Raw genomic sequence first — 14,560 nt, 5'->3', positions numbered from 1 at the left:
ATAAAAGTGTAAGCATTAGTATTAACATTTCAAGGAAAAATTAACTTAACCTCAGAGTGACTTCTTTGACTTTAACGTAGCAGCTTGTCAGCAAAGCTTTTAATTTCTTTTCATTATCACACAGTGTTGCCTCCATGCAAAATTACCTGAAAAGGTCCCTTATTTTTCAATTATTCAATAAAAAGTTTTCATAATGCTTGCAAAGGAGGGTCAAAAACTGACTAACAGGTTTTGCTTTCTTTTCCAAACCCACACACACACACACAGTGGACTGCCTGGACCCCTCCTGTTCATCTCACGGAGTGTGTATTCACGGAGAGTGCCACTGTAATCCAGGCTGGGGCGGCAACAACTGCGAGATCCTGAAGACTATGTGCCCAGACCAGTGCTCGGGACACGGAACCTACCAGACGGAGAGCGGCACCTGCACCTGTGACGCCAACTGGACTGGACCCGACTGCTCCATCGGTACCCTTTATGCACTCAATATGTCGGTCTTCCCACTTGCTTTATTTGATACACTGAATGCCTGCTTATTGTTGTTAAAGGCATTAACAGGCTGTTATTTCTGATTTTCTGTCCTCCCCTCTGTTTAATCTGTCAGCAGACCTTCTCAAAGGCACGTTTGAGTCAACTTTAAATACACTATCATTATGAAATATCTTTCAGTCCATCAAAAGCTCAGCCGCAGCTGGTGTGGTATGTGTGTGCACATCTTGTGTTTGTGCGAGTGACGATACTGATCTCTGTAATAAGAGCAGTATTGGACTCCTGCTGTTTTAGGACTCACCCATGGTCGGCCTTTTAGTTATACAATGCTATTTTCCCAGCAGCAATCTGTGTCTAATGAAAATACTATTTCACCCTAGAGCCCCACACAGCAATCTCTCACTCACTTTTTCTCTCACTCCCTTTCTCTCACCCCATTTCGATCGAGGAAGAGCCACCTGATGTCTTTGTAAACCACCACTTTTCTCCCTTCCATTAATTAGCCGTACAGCTTCAATTAGTGCAGCATTAATGAATGAGGCCTGCACGCTCCCCCTCTGTCACGTTGACGGCTGCAGTGTTGTGGTAAATGCAGATAAACGCCTTTTGCGTGGGGACATTTTTTTTTTTTTTTCGAAAAGTGTTTATAAAATTAGTAATACCTCTTTTGTCTTAGATAATGATAGAGTAAGTAAAAGTCATTTGAGGGGAGGGCATGTGTCAACGGAAGTGTCATGCATGTGCCCCCTTAATTTTTTTGGTTACACTTTATTTTAAGGTGACATAGTTGCAGTGTACTTAAACAGACTTACTATAGAGTTATGGTTAGGTTTTGGTTTAGTTACTTGTAATTGTGCATAATTTACTGTTATTACTATAGTAAAGACTTGTAGTAACTGCGTAACCTAAAAAATAAGTATAAAAATAAATGTTACCCTTTTTTGCCAAATGTTATTTTGGAAAGTTAAGTTTCGGAGTTATTGTACGTAACTAAAAAAAAATAGTTTTTCTAAAATACTGTGGGGGAAATTACATTCACAGTTCTTTGGTCAGCACTTCTTCTTAACCAAACCAGAAACTTGTTCTTTTTTATTCAAATTAAATATTAGTTAGCATTAGCATTATTATTATTATTATTGTCACTTTAAAAATAATGAAACACAATAGCTCTCTGTATAAAAACACATTTATAAAACGCATTAATTGGGTTCACATTAATTCACATTAGCCTATCAATACATGCTGTAAAAATATTCATTGTTAGTTCATGATACCAAAATGCTAATTGAATTAATTGAGCTAATGTCAATGAAGTGAAGGTCTTACCAAATCATGATATTAATTCTGATTTATAAACTTTTTTTAGTTTATTGATTTTTCAAATGTAATGAAGCACTTTGGGAATCAATTTACTAAACTAAGCCTCACAATTATATGAACTAAGTTATCGCCTAGTGAGCCAGGATTTGCCTCTCAAAAAAGTAGGTGCACGACTCCTCGTACTACAACATGGACACACTCAGGCAATCAGTCCACACACTCTGGCTGCAACTTTTGCAAAGACAGTAATCCAGATTGATATAGTACAGTTGCAGCAGGCTTACGGCTCGAGCCGTCAGTTTTCCAGAAGTACTTCCCAGCAGCTGCTCTCCATCTGTCTGTGTGAACTTGTTCCTTGTGCATAGCCTCTCTCTCTCTTTCAATCACACTCCCGCTCTAAGGAAACTGAGGTGAACTTCAGCGGAGTCTCGTCTTATGTGAAGGATGAAACACACAGGCGCCCACACATACACGCTGAAGGGCTGCGTCACTCCTGCCCACCTGCAGGAGGCATAATAACAGCACGCAGCAGGGAAGCCAACCACTAACTGGCACTCGTCTGACCCAAGGGCTGATGGGAAATTCTCTCCACATTTCTTCACTTCTGTTTCCTTGTCTCAATACACTTTCACCAGCTCTGGCTGAGTGTCATGTCATGGTTTCACACCTTGTCAGGAAGTGCCGGAGAAAGAGTCAGGAAGGAGGTTGAAGAAAGGAGTTTAACAATACCCCATCCCATGATTTGTCTTTATCAGGAGATGTCTTTCTAGTGCTTTGTTTCTTCCGTGACGGGGTGTGTCAGGCTGCAAGGCTCTGGTGGAATTGTGTGTGTGGGCTGTTAAACTACAGCTCTCTTTGCGCCAGTCTTCATCTGCTATTCTGCCAAACCCACACACATCTACGTACATGATAGCGAGTCCAAATAGCGAGTCCAAATCGCTATCAGACACTTTTCACAGGATATCATTCAAAATGCGCCCAATTTTCCCTCGTCAGCTTTTGTTGCCAGTTCCATTTACGCCCAGGTACGATAAACATGAAACTAGTTTCTATTGTCAACCATTTCTGTACAGAAGCTTTTGTCCATTCAGAATAATTTCCAGTAAACATGACAACAACAAAAAAAAAGTGAAAAGTAACAAACCTGCAAAGAGAAATGCTAATAAAACGCTTCCATGATAGCTTGGATCCCAAAAGCCATTCAAACGCACTCCTGGTGTTTGGCAGAGCGTGGAGTGTGTATAAATTGATTTATTTGGGCTTGATGTGTTTGCTTCAATCTATGTGGGAGGCCTGTCTTCTGGGTCCGTGTGGAAAGTTCAGCGTGTCAATTCACATCCGTGTCTGTACGCTCTGATGTCTCCTTCCCTTCCCCCAAACACACCTTTAGCCAGCACCCCACCGCCAAAGCCTCCATGAGGAGCACACACACACCAGTAGGTCAGAGAAGGTTGAGAAATGTCATTGTTACGGGGTGCTGATTGAGGTGGGGCGGGCACTCGACACAGCAGAGGTCTGCAGTTATCTATTTCCTGTCATAGGTTTTTCACACTTGAAGTCAATAACTTAGACTTGACTATTCTCAGGAATGTAACTCTCGTTGTTTTGAGTAGAGGAGACTTGATACCACCTTGTAGAACACATGACTGTTCTCATCCTTGGCTAGGCTGCAGCCCAGAACAAGAAGTGATTTTAATTTTTTCGCCTTTGTTTATGTTTGCAGAGGTGTGTGCAGTGGACTGTGGCTCTCACGGCATGTGTATAGGAGGAAGCTGTCGCTGTGAAGAGGGTTGGGCTGGTTCCGAATGTGATCTGAAAGCGTGTCACCCACGCTGCACTGAGCACGGAATCTGCAAGGACGGCAAATGTGAATGCCACCAGGGCTGGACCGGAGAACATTGCACCGTCGGTAAGACAAACAATCATCAGTACTCTATGTCCATATTTACACTACATGGCCAAAAGAATGTGAATACCCTCCTAAACATAAACAGGTTTGTCTCTACCCCGGTTAAAACCAGACCATTCTCAGTTGTAACTGAGATATGGTCTGGCAAAGCGTCATAGGCAAATCATTTCCCGAGGGGCGTCACCGTCGCGGGTAGACCTAAGGCCCCGTCCACACTACTGCGTTTTCGTTAAAAAGCGGAGAATTAAAACGAATACGATCTCCGTCCACACCAGCGTTTTATCTGCGTATTAGAAATGATCTCCGTCCACATTAAAACGACTGAAAACGCGGATCACGTGACCATTCACCAACACTGGGAAGGATACGTCATGACTGATAACACCCAATCATGGAGCCAAGCGTCAGCCCCTGCGTCAGCGTTTCTGAAGTCCTACGTTTTGTCTCGTCCACACTAAAACGCCCTCCGGAGATTCAAAACGCAAAACGGAGCTGCAGCGTTTCTAAACTTCTCCGTTTTAGGTCTTCGTTTTTCCCGTTTTAGTCTGGACGGGAGGTGCAAACGTAGCAAAAGGTCTCTGTTTTTAAACGAAAACGCAGTAGTGTGGACGGGGCCTAAAACCAATCAGAGCGATGAAGGAGATGACGTTTGCAGAGCGGAGAAACATCTTCGAGTGTTGTTCTTTACTCGTTTTTTTAACAAAAGGGAAACGTTCAAATCGCTTAAAAACAGACGCAATAGCTGATTCGAGCGAGTGATGTTTGACCGCGGCGTCCATCTTTGTAATGTAGGCTACAAAACCTGCTTCAAAATCCCAGCGCTGTTGTCATCGTGTAAAGCCCGCCCCAACGTTTTCTGATCTGCGGACTGGAAATGGGCTTGAATGAGCTCTTTGCCAGACTAACTTTCAGAGCAAAACTAAATTTGCCGGAAGTTTTCTGGGTTTTCCCAGGCTAGTTTGGCTCCTTAATTCAAGTGAATTTCAGGGGGCCTTTTCTGTTCCAGAATGACAGTGATCCTGTGTATAAAGCATCTAACCTTACTGATTGAACTTTTGTCCGAATGGGAGAAAATCCCACAGGGTGGTGACATATGGGGGGTACACTATTTTTGCCAAATAGTGTATTTGCATAATGTGTACAAAGTTTTTTTCTCTCTCTGTCTCTCATTATTTCCAGCTGGTGTCGATGCTATTGTATCGAAGCTGTTTGCTATTTGATATGGTTTAACTCACATCTTTTAGCTTGTTTTGATTGCATATTCCCTTTGTTTTTGTTCTTCTCCTCCACCTGCTTTGGCTCTTCCACCTCAACAGGAAGAGGACTATGGGTGTTTGTTCTGTTTTGTACCTTCCCTCTGACCTTTGCTTGCTATCAAAGGGTTGACATTTTCATTGCAGTTGATTCAGGCTTCCACATGGGAACACCTATTCTGAAAATCAGGGGGCTAAACGACAGCAATTTCTCCTTACACAAGCACTAAACTATGTTCATTATTCAGTCATGGCAGGTTGGATAGCATGTGTCCTGCTGATTTAGTCTCCTCAATGTTGGTTAGTTGTCATTTAGTGCTGGTCTTGCACCAAATTGTCTATCACTTATCTATGAAAATATGGCCAAAAAATCAATATATATTAGGGCTGTGCAAAAATTAATTGCGATTAATCGCATCCAAAATAAAAGTCTGTGTTTACATAATATATTTGTGCTGTATATAATTATTTTGTATATATAAATACACACACACATGCATGTATATATTTAAGAAAATGTGTTATTCATATATAAAATATTTATATAATATAGATTTTGTATTTATATATATAAATATATATATATATATATATACAGAATTTAAGCGCAAATAATTCTTAAATATATACATGCATGCAAAGGTATTTATATATACAAAATAATTATATACAGCGCACACAAATATATTATGTAAACACAGACTTTTATTTTGGATGCGATTAATCGCAATTAATTTTTGCACAGCCCTAATATATATGAAGAGTTCAGATGCAAAAGCCTCTAAGTGCCATTTGAAATTTTCTTCTAGAATGATCATTTTTTATCAAACTTGTATATTTAAGTTCAGTGATTTCACTTAAATGACAATGATAATTACCTATTAATTGTAATTTAAGTGAAATTACTGAACTTAAATATACAAGTTTGATAAAAATCATCATTAAAGAAGAAAATTTCAAATGGCATTTAGAGGCTTTTGCATCTGAACTCTTCATATACAGTATTTCTATAAAATTTTACATTTTAAATAAAGTCCCTGTGTTTCTTCTCAAACTCAAAGTCTATAAGTTGCTTTTCCCTCAGTCACTAAATCTGTTGATTTGTTGTTAGCGTGTTGGCTACATCCTCCACCAGCACAACTCTCAGCAGGGTACGTCAGCTGCTCCATTACTCAACACGAGCGATCGAGGTACGCGGCCTTGTTAGCAAGCAGGTCTGTTTCGCTGGGCAGCTTTTTGAGAATCTGGCCAGCATTTTGCTATTCATCTTCCAAATTAGCACGGTTAGCACGCAATTCTCTCCTGCTCTTCTGTTCGAGCCAGCCACCCACACACCACACTCTCACCCCGACTCCAAACTTTACTGAGCAAAAAATGCTTGCTGAGTTTGATCACTTAATGACCTTGTTGCTCTAAGTTTAAACATCGATGGCCGTAAGACTGTAGGAGACCATATTTTGAAATAAATGTCAGTGGCTTTAATGAATTGGCCAATCTTATAGTTTCATTTAAGCTGAAGTGTGAAATTTCTGTGGTGCTAGCATCACCAAATGAAATTGCAAACATAATGACTGTTATCAAACACTTACCCTGCTTGTCACTGGTCTGCGGAAGAAATTGTACACACCATTGGTTGAGCCAATGCTGCTGTATTAGGCTTGTCTGGGTGCTTTGACAAAAAGAGAAATGTGTTGACACTTTTCAGAGGAATTGACCTACGGATAGCTTACTTGCTTGTCCCTGTATATTAACACTTCAAGTTTAAAGTGTTTACAGTATTATGCATTTATGTGCAAAAAAAATGTACAGGTTGTGTTTACTTTGTGTGTGGCCTTCCAGAGGTTGGACGATTGAAAATATCTCTTTAGGCCAAGGTTGATACTTTGTCCCTCTTTGCTGAGTGCATGCATTGCAGAAGGTGTGTGTGTGTGTGTGTGTTTGAAAGAGAGCACAAGAGGGATCTAAAAGAATTATGGTACCTCATACATCATATGTGTCAGACTGAGATAAGGGGCCTCTTGGATCCATGCAGAGGTGTGTGTTTGTGTATGTGTGAATTGTGTGTTTGTGTGTGTGACCTTCCCTGTCCCTCTACACCCACTCACTCTCATTAGACCTCTTCACAGTAAGTCCACACACACATGCCTGCCGCATTACAGCATACTTGCGTCATGATTCTTTCACACAAAGACACTCAGACACAGGTACTGTAAGACAGCTCTCAGACTGACCGGCAGCATCCAGACATTTTCAGTATGTATTTTATTGTTATGACATGAAGTCTTTCTCAAAAAGCCTAAAAAAATACAGATTTTTTTTCTTAATCTGATTGAGGCCACTTTCATATTGTCCTAGATCTTGGACAGTTTGAACTGATTCAATGAAATTTATAAAATTCTCTCATTATTTTTACCCCCCGAAACTATTCTAATGACACGCAGTTTAGGAAACATAATACTAATCTATACCGTAATATTCAAAATGTTACTTAATTTCATATCTTCAGCAAAATCTAGTATTTGATTTATCATCAAGCTCTAATCCTAACTGAACATTATGGTCTGTAATGTGAACTTATCCAGACAGTACATCAGATTTTTAAAAGAGACATCTGTTTGATTTAGCTTAGTGTGACTTAGATCTGTTTATTCATTTGAAAATTATTGGGGAGCTTCGTGAGAGAAGGAGAAGGAGAGTAGGAGCATGAAATATTTCTCACGACACCCAAAACACACTTTCTGCCAACTGCACTTTCTCTTGTCGAAGGCTGCGATGCTCTTTTTAGATAACGGGTTATTTCTGGAGTTGTTGAGAGGACTTCTCAAAGATTTAGTGGGTTGAGGTACATTTAGCAATTTTTTTTAATCCACTTGTAATCATATCACAAAATGGCATCTATTGGAGTGGCCCACGTATCATATAAAAGAGCCATTCTTATTTATATATATATATATAAACCACCTGTTTGTTTGCTCTAAAATGTGCATGTACATTAGTAATATATATATATATATATATATATATATATTCTTAACTTAAAAAATATAATCAATAAACTTATTGACTGACAGTTTTGGAAATTTCCTTTTTCCCTTATTAGGAGTTGCGTCACTGAAAATAGTAACTGAGTGAACTGAGTGAATTAAAAGGACTTTAACTTTAGCTACATTCACTAAATAAAAGGCTGTTTCTGTAATGCATCATATCTATGTCCTCTGAACTCAAGCATTCACTTTAGCAACAAGTTTGGGAATATGATGAATCACTTTGCTGGCATGCTGTATAATGTGAATAAATGGTGCATATTCTGGAACACGAACATACTCGTGAACCCATTTTCTTAGGATCGTTTATTAGTAATAGCTCTTTAAAGACTCTTTATGACTAAAGAAAAGAGATTTTTTTTCGTGTGAAGTGTGGCTTGTCAGAAGCTTCCACTGCCAGACATTTACGATTTTTTATTAAGACTTGTATGCTTCATTAGGCCTTGGGCCCTTCCAGATCATTCATCAGAAGCACAACTCTTACTGTGAGAAAGCCATGGATTACAGCAAGCTGTGCACACACATCAGTCAACCCTGCTGGAGCATACAGAAATGTACCCACACACACACACATATTCATCCAAAATAATCTTATCAAACTTCCGTACTGTAAAAGTGCACAAATTGCATTATTGGAGCAGATCAGTTAACTCAGCAGCCATTTTGGTACAGCCCCCAGGCAGCTATTTTGTAGTCATACAAGTTGAATAAGGAAAGACCGAAAATCCAAACTGCTTGGCTAGGGTAAGTTTCAATTGCATGCCAAATCACAAATAAAATCTGACAACCATGATATCACAAATGTTACTTTTATAGTTAAAATTTGGCTACAAAAATCTGTTTGTGTTAGAGGAAAAAGGTTTTGGTCATTGGCTGTAAGGCAGGACTTTTTTTCCCCCACATCTACCGTATTGAGTGTTTAATATTTTTGTGGAAACCGTGATACACTACCATTCAAAAAATTGAAGTTAGTATGATTTAAAAAAAAAAAAAATTAATTGGCAAGAATGTATTAAATTGATTAAACAAAAGATTTCTATTTCACATAATGCTGTTATTTATGGTATTTATATATATATAAATGGTCTGTTTATCAAAGAAATCACAGTTTCTACAAATATTAAGCAGAAAAATCTGTTTTCAACAGCGATAATAGTAAGAACCATTATTAATAATTGAGCACCAATAATAATTGATGATACATAATGATGATTACACTTTAAAATATTATTATTTTAAAATGCAATAATATTTCACCATATTACAGTTTTACTTTTAATTTATTTATCAATTCAGCATAATTAATGTTTGATCGGTAAAGTACCTTGAAAATAAATTGCATGTGGTTATGAAGCGCCTGTCCTTCAAAACCTCCCATTTTTACCACGCATGTACACATACAGACAAAAAAAAAATCAATAGTAAATCCTACAGCATGCTAATACACAACTACATCATCTTGAAATGCAATGCAGTCAATTCTCCCCTCAGATCAAACCATGTCAGACAGATGGATGATCAAAGTAAAAACAGCACACACTGTACATCTACAAATCATTTTCCACGCTTTATCATTTCAATCAGTAATTAATGAAATGCCCTGTTACAGCATATTAATCCAAGCATGCTCTGAAAGGGGAGCGGGAATCAGACTTGAAGTCTGTGGAATGCTTTGGATGGAGGTGGTGGTGGTGGTGGCGGCATGCGCTATCCTGTCATTACGGTGCCGGGGCATCTGTCGGGCAGGTAGAGGGCTGACACATTGCTAACATTTGATTGGTCTGTGGGATAGCTTGAGGTGCCCATGAGCATGATTAAAACACATGTTTGGCCTGTATGTCACACTAGCTATACCCACAGCTGTGGGGGCATGTATATCACCATGTGGCTGTGCATAGCAATTATGGAAAATGGAAATTAATATAGGCTTTCTCTCTTTTTCTTTTTGGAAGAACAGTGACTGAGCCGAGCTGGACGCGATGTGTAATTGTTTCCAGATTAATGTCACTTTAATCAGAGTTCTTTGAATGTGCACGTAAATAATGAAGCATTGATGTCCATCAAGGGATGATTGCCTTTTTTTGTCTCTCCTTCACTTACTCTCTCTCTCTCTCTCTCTCTCTCTCTTTCTCCCCCTCTCCCCTCAGGACCATCAATGTAAATGAACAAAACTTTGTTGTAATTAGCCAGTAATTGGCTGCCCGCACTGGCAAGTTTCCAGCTCAGAGTATGCGTTAGCTTGTGTTTTCGTAACCCGTTGTGTATTCTGGGATAGATATGCAGCCCGGTCTTCTACTACTGTCTAAGTTCTGGATCTCCCAGACATAACAGTGAGTGTGTGGAAACGAGACACCCGAGGAATTTAATCAGTACGCTCTTGCTCTCGCTCTCTCTCTCACACACACACAACCTCTCAATCAGTCTCAACCACACACAGTCGTCTTCCAGTCACACAAGAGTGTCTTCCTTAAGAACATAATCTAGCTAATGAATCCTCTGCATATTAGCGTTGTTATGCTTGTATTAAAAGGTGACCTTTTATTTAATATGATTTGTTGTGACTTAGCATATGTAATGTTATGACACGCCACACAGGGTTTCACCCAAAGCCTTGTCAGAAATCATTTCATTTAGCCACAGGAATGAGATGATTGCTCTCATACACATGCGGATGATTCAGAGCTTATCCATACAGCTTATCCATACAACACACACTTTTTTTTTCCCTCACTCAGGGCCATATAATATTTCACTCACACACTGAGAGGATCAAGGATAATAGACCTGATGTGATGACAATGTGAAACGTGAAATAGCAAACATATACAGCAGGATTCTTGAACCACATGTCAATCATCGGGATGCAATTTCCAATTAGCATGTGAGGCCCCGTTCGGTGCGCTTTTCCAACAGTACTGTAAATCCCATGATGCCTATGCTATTTACTTTATGCATTACGAGTGATAGTGTCACACATTTGAAAACCGATTTATGGGAACGATCAGTGAATGCTGAACAGGAAGAGTGAAGAGGAAGGGTGTTGTTTTTCATTTGTTCCACAAATGCGGTCTCAGAGGATTGTGCAGGGTACCTTTGGGCTCTGAGAAGTCCAAGACTGATCAATGGATGTGTTTTTGCTTGAAAAACATTTAGTGTATGATTTAGAAATTGTTTGAAAAATTCACAAAGAAATGGGGAATGATTTAAATGGGATATTTTGAAGTAGAAAGACTGAAATTGTGTTGTTGTTGTTGTTTTGTTTTTATATATATATATATATATATATATATATATATATGTCTCACTCGTTTTGAATGTCTGGGAATAGAACATGCACTACTAAAAAAGCTCTTAGTTTCTGTATGTGGTTCTTTTCACACCTTTCTCTTACTTTTTCTTCCTCTTGCCCCCTGTAAAGCTCACCCGGAGACGTATGTCCAAGGTACTGTATCTTTCCTCCTTTTTCTCTCTCTCATTCTCTCTCCCTTGAGCTCTTGTGTCCCGGATTGAGGTCTTAATGACATTTTTATGGCGCATTAATAACCTCTTCTCTCTCTCTCTCTCCTCTGCGTGTCTGCTATTATTGTGATTCTTCATTGGCTTCTTTTTTTGGACTGTCAGAAATCCAATCCAATGTCCTCAGTGCTCTCCTTGGCTAATGTTCCAACTTCTGCAGAACCATCCCCCCGCCACAGCTAAATCACTTCTGCTCCACATCTGCAGTTTAGCACCTCCTCCGTGTCCCGCGCTCGTTTTGAAAACAATAGTGCGCCATCATGGAACCTGCACGCAAATGACGATCAGCCATGTTTATTTTAGAATGAACTACGAGCTGGCGGTGTAAACGGAGATCAAGTGAAGAGATACTTGCAGATTCTTGTTTACTGTTACTGAGGTGTTTTTGGAAATGATTTCACAGGGCTAAATCAGCGCTAAGCCAAGTGTGATTCTAGACTCGCATACTGGCATATGGTGCATCAGACCGCCAAGATTTCATTTAAGATGTTTCTTAAACTCTTAGGGGCTTACTTTGATACTTTTACTCCAAACCTCAATATGTTAGTTCGGAACATGTTTTTCGCTTGTTTTTATTGTGGTTTACCACATTCCAAGTTGCTTTTTTTTCATTTTCTCACTCATACAATGCTAAACCGACATAGCACGTAGTGTATCTCAGTATGATATTTATTCATGCGTTGAGTAACACAATATACACGCTGTGGCAATCCTCCAGACAGAGTCGGCCAAAGTCGAAACAGCTCCCACTCCTTTTTCAACATATCGCCTTCCTCCTTCTCAAAGCCCTTCTTTCCTTTCCTCCTCTTTATGGTCATTTGCTTCCTTTCTCTCTCTCTTTTCTTTCCCTTTTGTGTTTTTGTGTTCTGAATCGTCCGTCACTTGGACTCAAGTGCTCAGATTTTTTTTGTTAATTTTCTTTCCCGAATTTTCCTCCCTCCCGGCCCCATAATAGGAGAGAGGATAGGATTTAAAGGTAATGCATACCAAAGCCCCAAGGAGACTGTCACAAGCAATCACTCCGCTGTCTCTCTGTGTCTTTCTTTCTTTCTTTCTCCCTCCTTTACTTTTTTGTCTTGAAGCACGATGTCATCGTGTCTATGTTCTAGTCTCCTCGCTCTATTTATTGTTGTTCTTTATATCTGCCAAATTCATCATTGTTTGTCTTGAACAAGCCACAGACGCACACACACACAATTACTGACACGTGTGCACACACACACACACACCTGTGGTCCTTGAGTTTTGTTTGGGAATCCTGTGGGTCCTGTCTCCATGCATCCCGCAGCCTGACCCCTGGTGTTTGTTAGCCTAGCTTCTCCCACAGTGCTCCCCTTCCCTCCCCCTGGCCTCTCTCGCTTTCCTCTGATTCCGTCCGGCGGAATGTGACCTGGGCAGAAAGTATAGCGCTGGAGGCGCACACTCTCTCGCCAGCTCAGATGTCCACCCTATACTTTATGCCACTGGGATTCTCTGTGTGCCGTAGCTTCACATGGATGCCATTGCTGATTTATGATTCCCTCACCCTTTTTATATCCATATATCCTTTGATCTCTTCCTCTAAATTCGATTTTCTTTCTTTTAATTGATTTTCTTGAAATAAAATATTCATTTGGATTCCTCAATCGGTTCTTTTTCCTTTTGACTCTCACCTTGATTTCCTCACAAACGTATGCCATCCCTTTTGAAATGATCGGTTGTGTTGAGAGAGAACATCCGTTACATCCATGTGAATCTACAGCCTCTTTGCATCTCTCTAGGCCTGTTTGAAGTCCAGCGTCAGTCTGTGTTCACCTTTAAACCTTTTACGTTCATTCTCGACGATGTCAGTGTATCTCTGTTTGGATTACCATTTGTGTTTCACGAGTCGAAGACACACTGTGGCCACGTCGATTTTTAACTGCAACAGAACAACTTTCAGAGAGAATACTGTCATGTAAATTTTAAAACACACACATAGTGACTCAGTCCAACACACATTTGAAAATGCACACGTCCGTACTGGTGTATGACGGCTCTGTCTGTCTCTGCAGAGGGATGTCCAGGTCTGTGCAACAGTAATGGCCGCTGCACCCTGGATCAGAACGGCTGGCATTGTGTCTGCCAACCAGGCTGGAGAGGGGCTGGATGTGACGTTGCCATGGAGACGCTCTGCGCAGACGGCAAGGACAATGAAGGAGGTGAGGTCACCGGGGACTGGACGCATAAACGTTATACAATTTAAATGGGATGCATATGGGAAAGCGTATGTAAATATCGTATACATATTTGTCAATGATAATCAGGTCAAGTGTGTCACCCTGATGGAAACTGTAAAATGTGCATGTTTAATTGTTTATCAGACGACATTGTAATTTCACCCTCAGTAAAAGTCATGATAAATTAAGTTTAGTAAGTTACACCAAAACTTGTTATGGCCGTCCTAAGCAAACGGATAGAAAGAGAAAAGTAAGAATATATTGATTTAGAAGAGTCTCACTGTTGGATCCCATCAGAATATAGCACACAAGACATGACCCTAAGACCAAAGACAAGTAAATCTCAAAACTGGAGGTTAGATTAGAGTCTGAAGGTTCTTCTTCTAGTCGTGACAGACATCAGGGAGACCGACTATGACAGAGCATCTCTTTTAACTTGCATTCAACAAAAATGACAGGCCTGCTCAAGGGGCGACTCGTGAATCCTTCTCCACTGATCTTGCATTCAGGGCGTGTGTGTCTGGATGCAGAACGTTTTTGGTACATGTGAGGTTCTGTTGCACGCTTGAGGTCCAGAATGCGGTCGAGGTCTAAAAATCTTCTTCACTGAGCTGAAGGCATGAACCTTTAAACAGCCCAATTCCAAAGCATTTGAGAAGATTGTTTTTCTAGTTGGAGATAATGCGGTCTGTAACATCTTAAATCTGGAGGATTTACAGTCCTCTGGAAGCCTGAGAAGAAGCTTTGAAGTTTTTCCAAAGCGGAAAGAAAAATATACAGTAAGGTCATGATATATCCTCAGTCGTACAGTAATCGTGCCACGTTTTGCAG

At 40.1% G+C, this 14,560-nt stretch overlaps 1 protein-coding gene across 11 annotated transcripts in view; it reads left to right on the top strand.

Annotated features, from left to right (window-relative positions):
• The window catches only part of tenm3 (teneurin transmembrane protein 3), a 343,805-nt gene that overhangs the window by 274,579 nt on the left and 54,666 nt on the right, over positions 1-14,560 (top strand). For 8 of the 11 annotated variants that reach the window (XM_089132127.1, XM_089132131.1, XM_089132128.1 and 5 more), the window contains 5 exons: positions 268-468; positions 3,533-3,718; positions 11,434-11,457; positions 12,487-12,507; positions 13,565-13,711. In XM_089132127.1, the coding sequence (XP_088988253.1) occupies positions 268-468; positions 3,533-3,718; positions 11,434-11,457; positions 12,487-12,507; positions 13,565-13,711 (579 nt within the window). The remainder of the gene's footprint in view (positions 1-267; positions 469-3,532; positions 3,719-11,433; positions 11,458-12,486; positions 12,508-13,564; positions 13,712-14,560) is intronic. The other 3 variants (XM_089132129.1, XM_039681467.2, XM_039681398.2) reach the window with 1 other exon arrangement.

Source organism: Pimephales promelas, chromosome 6 (assembly GCF_988280905.1).
Source record: "Pimephales promelas chromosome 6, fPimPro1.hap1.1, whole genome shotgun sequence".
Classification (NCBI taxonomy): domain Eukaryota; kingdom Metazoa; phylum Chordata; class Actinopteri; order Cypriniformes; family Leuciscidae; genus Pimephales; species Pimephales promelas.
The sequence above is the reverse complement of the archived record's forward strand: the minus strand, read 5'-3'. Positions and strand labels throughout refer to the sequence as shown.